An 18273-nucleotide genomic window follows, 5' to 3' on the forward strand; every position below is an offset into this window, starting at 1 on the left:
CAGACTCCTTCATAAAGAGCCGTTTCTCTGTTTCAGACTCCTTCGTAAAGAGCCGTTTCTCTGTTTCAGGCTCCTTCATAAAGAGCCGTTTCTGTGTTTCAGACTCCTTCATAAAGAGACGTTTCTGTGTTTCAGACCTTCATAAAGAGCCGTTTCTGTGTTTCAGACTCCTTCATAAAGAGCCGTTTCTGTGTTTCAGACCTTCATAAAGAGCCGTTTCTGTGTTTCAGACTCCTTCATAAAGAGCCGTTTCTGTGTTTCAGACTCTTCATAAAGAGCCGTTTCTGTGTTTCAGACTCCTTCATAAAGAGCCGTTTCTCTGTTTCAGACTCCTTCGTAAAGAGCCGTTTCTCTGTTTCAGGCTCCTTCATAAAGAGCCGTTTCTGTGTTTCAGACCTTCATAAAGAGCCGTTTCTGTGTTTCAGACTCCTTCATAAAGAGCCGTTTCTGTGTTTCAGGCTCCTTCATAAAGAGCTGTTTCTGTGTTTCAGACCTTCATAAAGAGCCGTTTCTGTGTTTCAGACCTTCATAAAGAGCCGTTTCTCTCTTTCAGACTCCTTCATAAAGAGCCGTTTCTGTGTTTCAGACTCCTTCATAAAGAGCTGTTTCTGTGTTTCAGACCTTCATAAAGAGCCGTTTCTGTGTTTCAGACCTTCATAAAGAGCCGTTTCTCTCTTTCAGACTCCTTCATAAAGAGCCGTTTCTGTGTTTCAGACTCCTTCATAAAGAGCCGTTTCACTGTTTCAGACTCCTTCATAAAGAGCCGTTTCTGTGTTTCAGACTCCTTCATAAAGAGCCGTTTCACTGTTTCAGACTCCTTCATAAAGAGTCGTTTCTGTGTTTCAGACTCCTTCATAAAGAGCCGTTTCACTGTTTCAGACTTTCATAAAGAGCCGTTTCTGTGTTTCAGGCTCCTTCATAAAGAGCCGTTTCTGTGTTTCAGACTTTCATAAAGAGCCGTTTCTGTGTTTCAGACTCCTTCATAAAGAGCCGTTTCTGTGTTTCAGACTCCTTCATAAAGAGCCGTTTCTGTGTTTCAGACTCCTTCATAAAGAGCCGTTTCTGTGTTTCAGACCCCTTCATAAAGAGCCGTTTCTGTGTTTCAGACTCCTTCATAAAGAGCCGTTTCTGTGTTTCAGGCTCCTTCATAAAGAGCCGTTTCTGTTTCAGACTCCTTCATAAAGAGCCGTTTCTGTGTTTCAGACTCCTTCATAAAGAGAGCCGTTTCTGTGTTTCAGACCTTCATAAAGAGCCGTTTCTGTGTTTCAGACCTTCATAAAGAGCCGTTTCTCTCTTTCAGACTCCTTCATAAAGAGCCGTTTCTGTGTTTCAGGCTCCTTCATAAAGAGCCGTTTCTGTGTTTCAGGCTCCTTCATAAAGAGCTGTTTCTGTGTTTCAGACCTTCATAAAGAGCCGTTTCTGTGTTTCAGACCTTCATAAAGAGCCGTTTCTCTCTTTCAGACTCCTTCATAAAGAGCCGTTTCTGTGTTTCAGACTCCTTCATAAAGAGCTGTTTCTGTGTTTCAGACCTTCATAAAGAGCCGTTTCTGTGTTTCAGACTCCTTCATAAAGAGCCGTTTCTGTGTTTCAGACTCCTTCATAAAGAGCCGTTTCACTGTTTCAGACTCCTTCATAAAGAGTCGTTTCTGTGTTTCAGACTCCTTCATAAAGAGCCGTTTCACTGTTTCAGACTTTCATAAAGAGCCGTTTCTGTGTTTCAGGCTCCTTCATAAAGAGCCGTTTCTGTGTTTCAGACTTTCATAAAGAGCCGTTTCTGTGTTTCAGACTCCTTCATAAAGAGCCGTTTCTGTGTTTCAGACTCCTTCATAAAGAGCCGTTTCTGTGTTTCAGACTCCTTCATAAAGAGCCGTTTCTGTGTTTCAGACCCCTTCATAAAGAGCCGTTTCTGTGTTTCAGACTCCTTCATAAAGAGCTGTTTCTGTGTTTCAGACTCCTTCATAAAGAGCCGTTTCTGTGTTTCAGGCTCCTTCATAAAGAGCCGTTTCTCTGTTTCAGGCTCCTTCATAAAGAGCCGTTTCTGTGTTTCAGACCTTCATAAAGAGCCGTTTCTGTGTTTCAGACTCCTTCATAAAGAGCCGTTTCTGTGTTTCAGACTCTTCATAAAGAGCCGTTTCTGTGTTTCAGACTCCTTCATAAAGAGCTGTTTCTGTGTTTCAGACCTTCATAAAGAGCCGTTTCTGTGTTTCAGACCTTCATAAAGAGCCGTTTCTCTCTTTCAGACTCCTTCATAAAGAGCCGTTTCTGTGTTTCAGACTCCTTCATAAAGAGCCGTTTCACTGTTTCAGACTCCTTCATAAAGAGCCGTTTCTGTGTTTCAGGCTCCTTCATAAAGAGCCGTTTCTGTGTTTCAGACCTTCATAAAGAGCCGTTTCTGTGTTTCAGGCTCCTTCATAAAGAGCCGTTTCTGTGTTTCAGACTCCTTCATAAAGAGCCGTTTCTGTGTTTCAGACTCTTCATAAAGAGCCGTTTCTGTGTTTCAGACTCTTCATAAAGAGTCGTTTCTGTGTTTCAGACTCCTTCATAAAGAGCCGTTTCTGTTTCAGGCTCCTTCATAAAGAGCCGTTTCTGTGTTTCAGACCTTCATAAAGAGCCGTTTCTGTGTTTCAGGCTCCTTCATAAAGAGCCGTTTCACTGTTTCAGACTCCTTCATAAAGAGCCGTTTCTGTGTTTCAGACCTTCATAAAGAGCCGTTTCTGTGTTTCAGGCTCCTTCATAAAGAGCCGTTTCTGTGTTTCAGACTCCTTCATAAAGAGCCGTTTCTGTGTTTCAGACTCTTCATAAAGAGCCGTTTCTGTGTTTCAGACTCTTCATAAAGAGTCGTTTCTGTGTTTCAGACTCCTTCATAAAGAGCCGTTTCTGTGTTTCAGACTCCTTCATAAAGAGCCGTTTCTGTTTCAGGCTCCTTCATAAAGAGCCGTTTCTGTGTTTCAGACCTTCATAAAGAGCCGTTTCTGTGTTTCAGGCTCCTTCATAAAGAGCCGTTTCTGTGTTTCAGGCTCCTTCATAAAGAGCCGTTTCTGTGTTTCAGACTCCTTCATAAAGAGCCGTTTCTGTGTTTCAGACTCCTTTGTAAAGAGCCGTTTCTCTGTTTCAGGCTCCTTCATAAAGAGCCGTTTCTGTGTTTCAGACCTTCATAAAGAGCCGTTTCTGTGTTTCAGGCTCCTTCATAAAGAGCCGTTTCTGTGTTTCAGACTCCTTCATAAAGAGCCGTTTCTGTGTTTCAGACTCCTTCATAAAGAGTTGTTTCTGTGTTTCAGGCTCCTTCATAAAGAGCCGTTTCTGTGTTTCAGACTCCTTCATAAAGAGCCGTTTCTGTGTTTCAGGCTCCTTCATAAAGAGCCGTTTCTCTGTTTCAGACTCCTTCATAAAGAGCCGTTTCTGTGTTTCAGACTCCTTCATAAAGAGCCGTTTCTGTGTTTCAGACTCCTTCATAAAGAGCCGTTTCTCTGTTTCAGACTCCTTCATAAAGAGCCGTTTCTGTGTTTCAGACTCCTTCATAAAGAGCCGTTTCTGTTTCAGACTCCTTCATAAAGAGCCGTTTCTCTGTTTCAGACTCCTTCATAAAGAGCCGTTTCTGTGTTTCAGACTCCTTCATAAAGAGCCGTTTCTGTGTTTCAGACTCCTTCATAAAGAGCCGTTTCTCTGTTTCAGACTCCTTCATAAAGAGCCGTTTCTGTGTTTCAGACTCCTTCATAAAGAGCCGTTTCTCTGTTTCAGACTCCTTCATAAAGAGCCGTTTCTGTGTTTCAGACTCCTTCATAAAGAGCCGTTTCTGTGTTTCAGACTCCTTCATAAAGAGCCGTTTCTGTTTCAGACTCCTTCATAAAGAGCCGTTTCTGTGTTTCAGACTCCTTCATAAAGAGCCGTTTCTGTTTCAGACTCCTTCATAAAGAGCCGTTTCTGTGTTTCAGACTCCTTCATAAAGAGCCGTTTCTGTGTTTCAGGCTCCTTCATAAAGAGCCGTTTCTCTGTTTCAGACTCCTTCATAAAGAGCCGTTTCTGTGTTTCAGACTCCTTCATAAAGAGCCGTTTCTCTGTTTCAGGCTCCTTCATAAAGAGCCGTTTCTGTGTTTCAGACTCCTTCATAAAGAGCCGTTTCTCCGTTTCAGACTCCTTCATAAAGAGCCATTTCTGTGTTTCAGACTCCTTCATAAAGAGCCGTTTCTGTGTTTCAGGCTCCTTCATAAAGAGCCGTTTCTGTGTTTCAGACTCCTTCATAAAGAGCCGTTTCTCTGTTTCAGACTCCTTCATAAAGAGCCGTTTCTGTGTTTCAGACTCCTTCATAAAGAGTCGTTTCTGTGTTTCAGACTCCTTCATAAAGAGCCGTTTCTGTGTTTCAGACTCCTTCATAAAGAGTCGTTTCTGTGTTTCAGACTCCTTCATAAAGAGCCGTTTCTGTGTTTCAGACTCCTTCATAAAGAGCCGTTTCTGTGTTTCAGACTCCTTCATAAAGAGCCGTTTCTGTGTTTCAGGCTCCTTCATAAAGAGCCGTTTCTCTGTTTCAGACTCCTTAATAAAGAGCCGTTTCTGTGTTTCAGACTCCTTCATAAAGAGCCGTTTCTCTGTTTCAGACTCCTTAATAAAGAGCCGTTTCTGTGTTTCAGACTCCTTCATAAAGAGCCGTTTCTGTGTTTCAGACTCCTTCATAAAGAGCCGTTTCTCTGTTTCAGGCTCCTTCATAAAGAGCCGTTTCTCTGTTTCAGGCTCCTTCATAAAGAGCCGTTTCTCTGTTTCAGGCTCCTTCATAAAGAGCCGTTTCTGTGTTTCAGGCTCCTTCATAAAGAGCCGTTTCTCTGTTTCAGACTCCTTCATAAAGAGCCGTTTCTGTGTTTCAGGCTCCTTCATAAAGAGCCGTTTCTGTGTTTCAGACTCCTTCATAAAGAGCCGTTTCTGTGTTTCAGACTCCTTCATAAAGAGCCGTTTCTGTGTTTCAGACTCCTTCATAAAGAGCCGTTTCTCTGTTTCAGACTCCTTCATAAAGAGCCGTTTCTGTGTTTCAGACTCCTTCATAAAGAGCCGTTTCTCTGTTTCAGACCCCTTCATAAAGAGCCGTTTCTGTGTTTCAGACTCCTTCATAAAGAGCCGTTTCTCTGTTTCAGACTCCTTCATAAAGAGCCGTTTCTGTGTTTCAGACTCCTTCATAAAGAGCCGTTTCTCTGTTTCAGGCTCCTTCATAAAGAGCCGTTTCTGTGTTTCAGGCTCCTTCATAAAGAGCCGTTTCTCTGTTTCAGACTCCTTCATAAAGAGCCGTTTCTGTGTTTCAGGTTCCTTCATAAAGAGCCGTTTCTCTGTTTCAGACTCCTTCATAAAGAGCCGTTTCTCTGTTTCAGACTCCTTCATAAAGAGCCGTTTCTGTGTTTCAGACTCCTTCATAAAGAGCCGTTTCTGTGTTTCAGACTCCTTCATAAAGAGCCGTTTCTGTGTTTCAGGCTCCTTCATAAAGAGCCGTTTCTGTGTTTCAGACTCCTTCATAAAGAGCCGTTTCTGTGTTTCAGGCTCCTTCATAAAGAGCCGTTTCTGTGTTTCAGACTCCTTCATAAAGAGCAGTTTCTGTGTTTCAGGCTCCTTCATAAAGAGCCGTTTCTGTGTTTCAGGCTCCTTCATAAAGAGCCGTTTCTGTGTTTCAGGCTCCTTCATAAAGAGCCGTTTCTGTGTTTCAGACTCCTTCATAAAGAGCCGTTTCTGTGTTTCAGACTCCTTCATAAAGAGCAGTTTCTGTGTTTCAGACTCCTTCATAAAGAGCCGTTTCTGTGTTTCAGGCTCCTTCATAAAGAGCCGTTTCTCTGTTTCAGGCTCCTTCATAAAGAGCCGTTTCTGTGTTTCAGGCTCCTTCATAAAGAGCCGTTTCTGTGTTTCAGACTCCTTCATAAAGAGCCGTTTCTGTGTTTCAGGCTCCTTCATAAAGAGCCGTTTCTCTGTTTCAGGCTCCTTCATAAAGAGCCGTTTCTGTGTTTCAGGCTCCTTCATAAAGAGCCGTTTCTGTGTTTCAGGCTCCTTCATAAAGAGCCGTTTCTGTGTTTCAGGCTCCTTCATAAAGAGCCGTTTCTCTGTTTCAGACTCCTTCATAAAGAGCCGTTTCTGTGTTTCAGACTCCTTCATAAAGAGCCGTTTCTGTGTTTCAGACTCCTTCATAAAGAGCCGTTTCTGTGTTTCAGACTCCTTCATAAAGAGCCGTTTCTGTGTTTCAGGCTCCTTCATAAAGAGCCGTTTCTGTGTTTCAGACTCCTTCATAAAGAGCCGTTTCTCTGTTTCAGACTCCTTCATAAAGAGCCGTTTCTGTGTTTCAGACTCCTTCATAAAGAGCCGTTTCTGTGTTTCAGACTCCTTCATAAAGAGCCGTTTCTGTGTTTCAGACTCCTTCATAAAGAGCCGTTTCTCTGTTTCAGACTCCTTCATAAAGAGCCGTTTCTGTGTTTCAGACTCCTTCATAAAGAGCCGTTTCTCTGTTTCAGACTCCTTCATAAAGAGCCGTTTCTGTGTTTCAGGCTCCTTCATAAAGAGCCGTTTCTCTGTTTCAGGCTCCTTCATAAAGAGCCGTTTCTGTGTTTCAGGCTCCTTCATAAAGAGCCGTTTCTGTGTTTCAGACTCCTTCATAAAGAGCCGTTTCTGTGTTTCAGGCTCCTTCATAAAGAGCCGTTTCTGTGTTTCAGACTCCTTCATAAAGAGCCGTTTCTCTGTTTCAGACTCCTTCATAAAGAGCCGTTTCCCTGTTTCAGACTCCTTCATAAAGAGCCGTTTCCCTGTTTCAGACTCCTTCATAATAAGCCATTTCTGTGTTTCAGACTCCTTCATAAAGAGCCGTTTCTGTGTTTCAGACTCCTTCATAAAGAGCCGTTTCTGTGTTTCAGACTCCTTCATAAAGAGCCGCTTCTGTGTTTCAGACTCCTTCATAAAGAGCCGTTTCTCTGTTTCAGACTCCTTCATAAAGAGCCGTTTCTGTGTTTCAGACTCCTTCATAAAGAGCCGTTTCTGTGTTTCAGACTCCTTCATAAAGAGCCGTTTCTGTGTTTCAGGCTCCTTCATAAAGAGCCGTTTCTCTGTTTCAGGCTCCTTCATAAAGAGCCGTTTCTCTCAGAGCGACATCGACCTGAAGTCTGTGGTTTATCTACTTCCTGTCGACGTCGCCGTGACCAGCGACAGCTTCCTGTTCGTGGTGTCAGACCCGGCGGGAAACAAGCTCCGCCCTCAGAGGTCAGTGCTCCTCCCCCTCCTCGCCCTCCTCAGCCCTGGCTCCGCCCTCACCTGTTCTGACCCGTCTCTCCTCAGGCTGCAGCTGTCGTGGTCACGGGTTCAGTTCCCAACCACCTGTTTTCGAGTCTGTGAGACCTCGGGGACCGTGCACATCCGGGTCGAGAGAACGGGCTCCAGCGCCGACCCCGCCTTCATCGCCATCCAGGTAAGACACGGCTAAGATATGACTCCGCCTTCATCGCCATCGAGGTAAGACACGGCTAAGGTATGACCCCGCCTTCATCGCCATCCAGGTAAGACACGGCTAAGGTGTGACCCCGCCTTCATCGCCATCCAGGTAAGACACGGCTAAGGTATGACCCCGCCTTCATCGCCATCCAGGTAAGACACGGCTAAGGTATGACCCTGCCTTCATCGCCATCCAGGTAAGACACGGCTAAGGTATGACCCCGCCTTCATCGCCATCCAGGTAAGACACGGCTAAGGTGTGACCCCGACTTCATCGCCATCCAGGTAAGACACGGCTACGGTGTGACCCCGACTTCATCGCCATCCAGGTAAGACACGGCTAAGATATGACTCCGCCTTCATCGCCATCCAGGTAAGACACGGCTAAGGTAAGACCCCGCCTTCGTCGCCATCCAGGTAAGACACGGCTAAGGTAAGACCCCGCCTTCATCGCCATCCAGGTAAGACACGGCTAAGGTATGACCCCGCCTTCATCGCCATCCAGGTAAGACACGGCTAAGATATGACTCCGCCTTCATCGCCATCCAGGTAAGACACGGCTAAGGTAAGACCCCGCCTTCGTCGCCATCCAGGTAAGACACGGCTAAGGTAAGACCCCGCCTTCATCGCCATCCAGGTAAGACACGGCTAAGGTATGACCCCGCCTTCATCGCCATCCAGGTAAGACACGGCTAAGGTATGACCCTGCCTTCATCGCCATCCAGGTAAGACACGGCTAAGGTATGACCCCGCCTTCATCGCCATCCAGGTAAGACACGGCTAAGGTGTGACCCCGACTTCATCGCCATCCAGGTAAGACACGGCTACGGTGTGACCCCGACTTCATCGCCATCCAGGTAAGACACGGCTAAGATATGACTCCGCCTTCATCGCCATCCAGGTAAGACACGGCTAAGGTATGACCCCGCCTTCATCGCCATCCAGGTAAGACTCTGTGAAGATATGACCCCGCCTTCATCGCCATCCAGGTAAGACACGGCTAAGGTATGACCCCGCCTTCATCGCCATCCAGGTAAGACACGGCTAAGGTAAGACCCCGCCTTCATCGCCATCCAGGTAAGACACGGCTAAGGTATGACCCCGCCTTCATTGCCATCCAGGTAAGACTCTGTGAAGATATGACCCCGCCTTCATCGCCATCCAGGTAAGACACGGCTAAGATATGACCCGCCTTCATCGCCATCCAGGTAAGACACGGCTAAGGTAAGACCCGCCTTCATCGCCATCAAGGTAAGACACGGCTAAGATTTGACCCCGCCTTCATCGCCATCCAGGTAAGACACGGCTAAGGTGTGACCCCGCCTTCATCGCCATCCAGGTAAGACACGGCTAAGGTATGACCCCGCCTTCATCGCCATCAAGGTAAGACACGGCTAAGATTTGACCCCGCCTTCATCGCCATCCAGGTAAGACACGTCTAAGGTATGACCCCGCCTTCATTGCCATCCAGGTAAGACACGGCTAAGGTATGACCCCGCCTTCATCGCCATCCAGGTAAGACACGGCTAAGATATGACCCCGCCTTCATCGCCATCCAGGTAAGACACGGCTACGATATGACTCCGCCTTCATCGCCATCCAGGTAAGACACGGCTAAGGTAAGACCCCGCCTTCATCGCCATCCAGGTAAGACACGGCTAAGGTAAGACCCCGCCTTCATCGCCATCCAGGTAAGACACGGCTAAGGTATAACCCCGCCTTCATCGCCATCCAGGTAAGACACGGCTAAGGTATGACCCCGCCTTCATCGCCATCCAGGTGAGACTCACATTGATCTAAACATTTATGTAAGTGATCGTGTGTTGCAGGTGCAGGAGGGAAGCGCCAAAGTGGGCGGAGACTTCACCCACAGCTCGGCGACGCTGCTGCAGTTCGACCCCGGTGAGAAATCACAAAACAAAACAGTTGACTTTTATTCTGAAGTGACGGATCCTCAAACCTGAACATCGTCTCACGTTCGTCTGACTTTATGACACAGAAACATTAACCAGAAACCGAGCGTGTTTCCGTTTCACCACCACGGCACCTCGAGCGTGAGGTAAAGTGGTAAAAGTCTGTCATGTTTTCAGGCGTGAAGGTGAAGACGTGGAGCGTGTTCCTCGTCGACGACGGTTTGGAGGAAAAACACGAGAACTTCAGCCTCGTCCTGAAGAACCCGCACAACTGTGTCCTGGGAGTGACGAGCACGACCCGCGTGGAGATCCTGGACCCCAGGGGAGGTCAGAACACGGGACGAACACGGGATAAACATGGGACAAACACGGGACGAACACGGGACGAACACGAGACAAACACGGGATAAACATGGGATGAACACGGGACAGGTCTTGTAGAGCTTTGTGGTCTGTTACAGGGCGCTGTGATCCGGACTCGGAGGACGTGGTCCCTGTGGTCCCTGTGGTCCCTGTGGTCCCTGTGGTCCCTGTGGTCCCTGCGGTCGTCCCAGACTCAGACTCTGATCCCGTCACTGACATCGAGACGGAGCTGATCTTTGAGCCCGACCCTGAGACTCCACGAAGAGGAGACGTCCCCAACAGAGAGCTGGACTTCAGCCTCCGAGACCAGGCCTGGACCCAGGACCAGGACCACAGGAGGACCCAGGATCAGGACCAGAGGAGGATCCAGGACCACAGGAGGACCCAGGACCAGAGGACCCAGGACCAGAGGAGAACCCAGGACCAGAGGCGGATCCAGAGCCAGGAGCAGACGCTGCAGGTAAAGGACACAATTACAAATGATATAGAGTTTTAAAGGGGGGGTATTCTGCAAAATGGACTTTTTCAAGCTTTCCATCCTGTTATTCTGTCACTCCCTCATTAAAAACATGGCTGAAGTGTTGCCTTGGCACATTCACGTATTTCTGAGTAATCTGTAAAAACTCTGATGGCGGCCATTTTAGGGATAGGTTTGCCTGAGTCCTCCTAGGAACGCCCCCACCTCCTGGAGACGCCTCCGAGCTTTGGTCACCAGCCGAGTAACCAACCACTGCTCCTCAGCAGAACCCCCTCCCCACTGATGCCACAGACAGCGTGTGGAGGGGGCGTGTCTAAAGGCTCAGAGGTTCTTAAAGAGACAGAGGCCTATTTCAAGACATTCACTACAGCCATTTTGAGAGAGACATTTTATACAAGGCAGTTATTCTAATTTACTGCATTTACAGACCAACAGAAGGTTTGTCATCACTGTAGTGAGATATAGACTGGTGCTATGGGACTGAAACAAGCAGAACACCCCCTCTTTAAAGCAGAACACCCCCTCTTTAAAGAGACGGATGGAGAAAAGATTATTGAGTCGACTTTGTTCTGTGATCAGGAGCACGTGTGGACGGAGACGAGGCAGCCGGAGCGTGTGTGGACGGTCAGTATCTGCTTCAGTGTCTCCTGAACCACATGAGCTGACGTGACTGTGTTTCAGTTTCACGCAATGACGCCGCTCAGGGTGGAGCCGCTCCTGGAGCCGCTCAGAGACGCCCCGGGGCCGCCTCCAGGGGGCGCCACGTCCACCACAGAACCACAGGTACAGACAGAAGCCTCGGTTCTTCCTCTTCAGTCCACTTCAGCTCCTCTGAAGCGGCTGCGTCGGTCACATGTGCAAACACGATGAAGGAGAAGCCTGTTCATAAGCTGGTTTGGCCTGAACACAAATGAATCCTCCCCTTTAAGGTCATCGTGGCCTCACCTTAAACCTTTAAAGGTCATCGTGGCCTCACCTTAAACCTTAAAGGTCATCGTGGCCTCACCGTAACCCCTTAACGCCTATTGGTACATTTTGACGACATGCCTCTTCTTGTTAGACTGTGGTTAAAATAAGGCATGTTTTCCCTTGATGCCTGTTTGCACATCCAGGCCGTACCTAGGAACGTTTTGCAAGCACTCGTTTCTCGTAGGACCGGACAGAGAAGGAACCACAACCGGGTCATGGCAGCTACTTAGCGGAAATAGCATTTCTGCAAATCGAGGCAGCAACTTTGATGAAATCTTCAAATGTAAATTGAGTTGTGCTAAAATAAAATGATGTAGCAGCTCCTTGTTTCCATCTTTAGATAATTGTTGGAATGAACTTCATGTGATGGATTTTTTTTTTGTTATTTGAAGATTTCAGTACGTTGTAAATCGGCAACATCAGGCCATAAAGGAAAACTGCAGTAGCTCCATCTGGTGGCCACAGTGACCGCATTTTAGTAGTATTTAGATTTATTACAGCTAAAACGTTTTTTAGAACATGCCATTCTAGTGAATTTCTATAATCATTGTAACAATAACATACAAGGATATTTAAAAAAAAAAGTTAGCCATTTTTTTACACAGAACAAAATGAAACCGTTGGTGTTGTTTGCAAAGCGACCACAAGGTGGACCTACTGGACCACAAACTAGAGTTCCACGTCCGAAAATAATGTGCAATTATATTATAATTTGCAAATAAGTCATGGTAAATAGAGGTATCTGATGTACAGTGTATTATAAAACCTCAGGAAAGGGAGTAAAATCTGATCATTAGTCACACAAACTGTAGATATTTTGTAGATAAATTGTCTGCACCTTTATAAAGTGCTTTTTTTTCACCTCCCTACATCAGGTGTTGAAGCAGCAGCAGCAGGGAAAGCACTGATGACAGGAACAGCAGTGATGAAGATGTTACTGAACATCCTGATGCCCTTCCTGTTACCAGTGCTGCTGCTGCAGGACGACATCAGCTGCTCCAAATCAAAAGTTTATAAGTGTTTTGTGAAAAGCGTTAGCTCTGTTTACTGTTCTAATATCCTAACCTGATACACAAGTGCTCAGTGTATCTTACAGTGCATTTACATTTGTACAATTTTTGCCTGTTGTTGCCGATTTGCAACATACCTAAAACTATATCTGTATGTGCGACATAAAAATTAACAATCTCCACTTAATCTACCATCAGCTTGAAAGCAAAAACACTGATAATATATTTTTTATATAATTGGAAATACATTCAGGCGTTACCTTAAAGGTCATCGTGGCCTCACCTTAAAGGTCATCGTGGCCTCACCTTAAAGGTCATCGTGGCCTCACCTTAAAGGTCATCGTGGCCTCACCTTAAAGGTCATCGTGGCCTCACCTTAAACGTTAAAGGTCATCGTGGCCCACAAAGGCAGGTGTTACAGTGTGGGGTCTGCAGATGACGTTTCTGTGCTCAGACCCAGGCAGGAGCAGGAGCCGGAGCCGGAGCCGGAGCCGGAGCCGGAGCCGGAGCCGGAGCAGGAGCCGGAGCCGGAGCCGGAGCCGGAGCCGGAGCCGGAGCCGGAGCTGGAGCTGGACCTGGACCTGGACCTGGACCTGGAGCCGGGGCGTGTCCCGTCTCCTGGAGCGTCCACAGGGGGCGCTGTTTCCTCCGCAGCCGGGCGGTGGCGTCGTGGAGCAGCGCAGCGCGGACCTGCTCCGAGAGGTCAGTCCTGGAATTACACCAGTTCAGCTTTACCCAAATCTATAGGTTACAGCCTATAGGCCATTGAAACGCCCGTTTGAAAGCTAAGACCTTCCAAACTGATCTATGCTTCAGGCCAAAACGTGGCAACAAAAACGTGAAAACAAAAACAAGGAACAAGCCTAGATGAGTTTTGTAGGTCTTAGCTTTCAAATGAGGCTCCGCCCTGTGAGCTCCAGAAGCTTTTAGATTTGGATAAAACCAGAGTTAAAGGGTAACAGATAAACATTTATCAGCAGCTCTTCCTCGTGTTTCTCTGAAGGAAACTGAGTAAATACTTAGTTTCCTGTTGTGTTAAAAACTTTAAACCCTCACCTGAACTGAGCACGTTTCCTCCAGTTTGGCTTTACCCAAATCTAAAAAGAAGCTGCAAAAATGAAACAAAAACAAGGATGAAAACACAAAACTATGAAAGTCAGTTTGGACAACGCGGCGGGAAAAGCTCAGTTTTGTTGTTCTTAGCTTTCAAATGAGGCTCTGCCCTGGCCTTCAGGCTGTGACTCTGAGATTTGGGTAAAGCTGAAGTGCTCGTGGTCCGTCTGTCTCAGGTTGAACGGCAGCTTGGCCTCGGTCCAGTCCAGGACAGACCTGACCTTCCTCTGGACGCTCAGCGCCGGGACGCCATTTTGGACAGGTCAGTGCGGCGGCGTCACTCCAGACTGTAGCCACAGCTGCCCTGGGGTAGACTGACGGATGAGAGGCCACTCATGCAGGACTGAAACACAGGCACGAGCCAATCATGTGTGTGAGAAAAGTCACATGACCAACACTTCCACATCATGTTGTCACTTAGTGTCATATGCAACGTTCAGCAGCAGGGGGCGCCAGGTGAGCATTTAGTCATGTGGGATTTAACTTTACCAGAATACAGGTACACATGAGTATTCTAAATACATGTATGTAGTTACTCCAACGCTGAAGAGCCGGGTTTAGTCGTTTGAACAACTGTGTGCCCTTTTATGGTCACACTTTATTAAACCTGGTGATTCATTTTGAGATTAATTAGTTTCTTTTCTCATTAACCTGAATCATCCTCAGCTGTTCAGAACCTCACTCCTGATTCAGTCAGTGGAGCATCTTTATTTATAATGCACTTTAAAACAACTGGTCAAACATAACATGAAATACAATAGAAAAGGTGCGTCGAATACAAATGAATATAATCTGGTAAAATGTCAAAAACTCAAGCTGTGTTAAAATCCAAAGTGAACAGGTGCGTTTTAAGAACAGATTTAAAAACTGGCACAGAAGAAGCCTGTCTGATGTGCGAGGGCGACTCGTTCCATCATTCTGGTGCTGCCACAGCAAAAGCCCGATCCCCTCTGAGCTTTGGTTGGGTCTTTGTGACGCTGAGGAGGAGCTGATCAGCCGACCTGAGAGACGGCGAAGGCTTGTGCGGGTGTAAGAGCTCAGAGAGGTACAGCGGGCGACGCCATGAAGACATTTAAAAACAAACAGAAGCCGTTTCAAATGGATCCTAAAGTGCACAGGCAGCCAGGGAAGTGAGGAGAAACGGGGGTGATGTTCCAGTTAAAAGACGCGCCGCTGCGTTTTGCACGAGCTGCAGTCGAGAGACACAGGACTGACTCACCCCAACATAAAGCGAGTTACAGTAATCCAGCCGAGCGGTCACAAAGGCGTGGATCACCGTCTCAAAGTGCTGTCCTGCCAAAAGGTGCTTGACTTTAGCGAGACGCCTCTAATGAAAGAAACTGGACCTCACACTGAGCGGATCTGACTCTCCAGTTTAAAACATGGATCCATTTCCATTCCCCTTTACAATAAACATTCAGGTTTTCCAAATCAACAGGGTTCAAATTGGAACTTGGTCCAAACACCATGACTTCCGTTTTAGAGTCATTAAAGTGCATAAAGTTCAGGGCCATCCAGGCTTTGACATCATTTAGACAGGTTTGAAGCAAACTTAAAGAGAAGCCATCTTTTTTCTTAAGCGGAACATACATCTGGCATCTGCGTAACAGTGAAAGGACAGACCGTGTTTCCTGAGGATTGAGCCCAGGGGCAAAAAGAACAGGGCCTAAAATAGACCCTTGTGGCACACCGTAGCGCAGAGGGGCATGTGTGGACTCGTGATCCGCTACACGGACACTGAAAGTTCTGTCCTTGAGGTACGACCTGAACCAGCCTAACACCCAGGACCCCAGGACCATCTGGCTGTGAGGCTGTGAGGCTGTGAGGCACGGGCACTCACCGCTTTTGAAACTACTTTATCCCTTCATATTTATCCAATATTTTGTGTACATTTTTCTATATATTTTTTTCCCCCCATATTTTTTGTAAACAGAAGCACATCACCCCTATTTTATCTCTTTGCACTGGCAACCTGTACGTTTTAGAATTGATTTTAAAATGTTGTTTGTTTTTAAAGCTTTGAATGGACCGGCCCCTCAGTATATCGTAGACCTCATCCCAATCTATACTCTGTGCTCTGAGGTCTGAGGCCCGGCTCTGAGGTCTGAGGCCCGGCTACAGCTCGTGGTTCCTAAGACAAAGTGTAGAACCAGAGGGGACAGAGCGTTCTAAGCTGTGGAACGCTCTGCCCCCCCACGTTCGAACGGCCCCCACAGTGGAGTGTTTTAAATCTCATCTTAAAACCCATTTTTATTCTCAGGCTTTTAACACTGCGTGAGTTGTGTGGTTCCCTTGTCTTTTATTTATTTTATCTTGTTGATTTTATTGTTTTATTCAATGTTTTTAATTATTTTATTGTTTTATCTATTTTATTTTTATTAATGTCATTTACGAACTATTTATTGTTTTATGCAGGTTTTAGTCTATTCTTTTTTTTAAATTTTTAATCTGTTTTTTTTGTGGTAGAGCTAATAAGTATTGTATCTGTTTTTAGGATCATGTGCAGCACTTTGGAAACATCTTTGTTGTAAATGTGCGATACAAATAAAGTGGATTGGATAGAAGTTCTTTTTCCTCTGAATCTTTAAGATTTGACTCAGTCTGGTCACCGTGGTTACCGGCTCTCCTGATCTTCTTCTCTCTCCTCCTCCTCAGACCTGGCAGAAGCCGCAGACCCGGATGTAATGGCGCTGTCCGGACACACGGGGGCGCCGTCTCACAGTCCTGAGTGCGTCCTCGTCCAAAGCCCTAAGTCCTGGGTCCAGACGGACTGTTCCTCAGAGACAGAACACGCCTTCATCTGCTCCTCACCAGGACCACACTGACACTGAGCTTCATCTGCTCCACACCAGGACCACACTGACACTGAGCTTCATCTGCTCCTCACCGGGACCACACTGACACTGAGCTTCATCTGCTCCTCACCAGGACCACACTGACACTGAGCTTCATCTGCTCCTCACCAGGACCACACTGAGCTTCATCTGCTCCTCACCAGGACCACACTGACACTGAGCTTCATCTGCTCCTCACCAGGACCACACTGACACTGAGCTTCATCTGACACTGAGCTTCATCTGCTCCTCACCGGGACCACACTGACACTGAGCTTCATCTGCTCCTCACCAGGACCACGCTGACACTGAGCTTCATCTGCTCCTCACCAGGACCACACTGAGCTTCATCTGCTCCTCACCAGGACCACACTGAGCTTCATCTGCTCCTCACCAGGACCACACTGACACTGAGCTTCATCTGCTCCTCACCAGGACCACACTGACACTGAGCTTCATCTGCTCCTCACCAGGACCACACTGAGCTTCATCTGCTCCTCACCAGGACCACACTGACACTGAGCTTCATCTGCTCCTCACCAGGACCACACTGACACTGAGCTTCATCTGCTCCTCACCAGGACCACACTGAGCTTCATCTGCTCCTCACCAGGACCACACTGACACTGAGCTTCATCTGCTCCTCACCAGGACCACGCTGACACTGAGCTTCATCTGCTCCTCACCAGGACCACACTGACACTGAGCTTCATCTGCTCCTCACCAGGACCACGCTGACACTGAGCTTCATCTGCTCCTCACCAGGACCACACTGACACTGAGCTTCATCTGCTCCTCACCAGGACCACGCTGACACTGAGCTTCATCTGCTCCTCACCAGGACCACACTGACACTGAGCTTCATCTGCTCCTCACCAGGACCACACTGACACTGAGCTTCATCTGCTCCACACCAGGACCACACTGACACTGAGCTTCATCTGCTCCTCACCGGGACCACACTGACACTGAGCTTCATCTGCTCCTCACCGGGACCACACTGACACTGAGCTTCATCTGCTCCACACCAGGACCACACTGACACTGAGCTTCATCTGCTCCTCACCGGGACCACACTGACACTGAGCTTCATCTGCTCCTCACCAGGACCACACTGACACTGAGCTTCATCTGCTCCACACCAGGACCACACTGACACTGAGCTTCATCTGCTCCTCACCAGGACCACACTGACACTGAGCTTCATCTGCTCCTCACCAGGACCACACTGAGCTTCATCTGCTCCTCACCAGGACCACACTGACACTGAGCTTCATCTGCTCCTCACCAGGACCACACTGACACTGAGCTTCATCTGCTCCTCACCAGGACCACACTGACACTGAGCTTCATCTGACACTGAGCTTCATCTGCTCCTCACCGGGACCACACTGACACTGAGCTTCATCTGCTCCTCACCAGGACCACGCTGACACTGAGCTTCATCTGCTCCTCACCAGGACCACACTGAGCTTCATCTGCTCCTCACCAGGACCACACTGAGCTTCATCTGCTCCTCACCAGGACCACACTGACACTGAGCTTCATCTGCTCCTCACCAGGACCACGCTGACACTGAGCTTCATCTGCTCCTCACCAGGACCACACTGACACTGAGCTTCATCTGCTCCTCACACACTGACACTGAGCTTCATCTGCTCCTCACCAGGACCACACTGACACTGAGCTTCATCTGCTCCTCACCAGGACCACACTGACACTGAGCTTCATCTGCTCCTCACCAGGACCACACTGACACTGAGCTTCATCTGCTCCTCACCAGGACCACACTGACACTGAGCTTCATCTGCTCCTCACCAGGACCACACTGACACTGAGCTTCATCTGCTCCTCACCAGGACCACGCTGACACTGAGCTTCATCTGCTCCTCACCACACTGTAAATTCCAACTCATTGCACTTACTTGGGATAAGTTGTAAACCCGATGCATAACTATTACTCCCAATGTTAAGCCATGATTACTAGTAACGCTAGTATGATTAAGTCGGCTTTCACAGTATTCATTGCTTATGATACAAGTTCTGATTACTAGACATGTTAGTACTGGCAACTGGTAATTCCGAGTACTGATAACTTTTGTTACTTAAATATGACCGTAACCTGTACTATTATGCTTAGTACTGGTTAATTG

General features: G+C 47.4%; 2 protein-coding genes across 2 annotated transcripts in view; both read left to right on the forward strand.

Annotated features, from left to right (window-relative positions):
- Positions 1-10845, forward strand: part of frem1b (Fras1 related extracellular matrix 1b) — a gene marked incomplete at its 3' end in the record, with an annotated part of 95584 nt that extends 84739 nt beyond the window's left edge. Inside the window, 7 exon segments of the mRNA XM_079559057.1 lie at positions 7068-7212; positions 7288-7417; positions 9270-9342; positions 9531-9680; positions 9815-9851; positions 9897-10176; positions 10774-10845. Of these exon segments, the coding sequence (XP_079415183.1) occupies positions 7068-7212; positions 7288-7417; positions 9270-9342; positions 9531-9680; positions 9815-9851; positions 9897-10176; positions 10774-10845 (887 nt within the window).
- A 39-nt stretch (positions 10846-10884) lies between these two features.
- Positions 10885-16111, forward strand: LOC306964891 (FRAS1-related extracellular matrix protein 1-like; the record flags this gene model as incomplete). Its single annotated transcript, XM_079559058.1, has 4 exons — positions 10885-10977; positions 12628-12875; positions 13463-13548; positions 15942-16111. The coding sequence occupies 4 exons, from the start codon at positions 10885-10887 to the stop codon at positions 16109-16111; spliced, it is 597 nt and encodes a 198-aa protein (XP_079415184.1).
- Positions 16112-18273: the final 2162 nt, after the last annotated feature.

Source organism: Gobius niger, assembly GCF_951799975.1.
Source record: "Gobius niger genome assembly, chromosome: 6".
In the NCBI taxonomy this organism is placed as follows: Eukaryota; Metazoa; Chordata; class Actinopteri; order Gobiiformes; family Gobiidae; genus Gobius; species Gobius niger.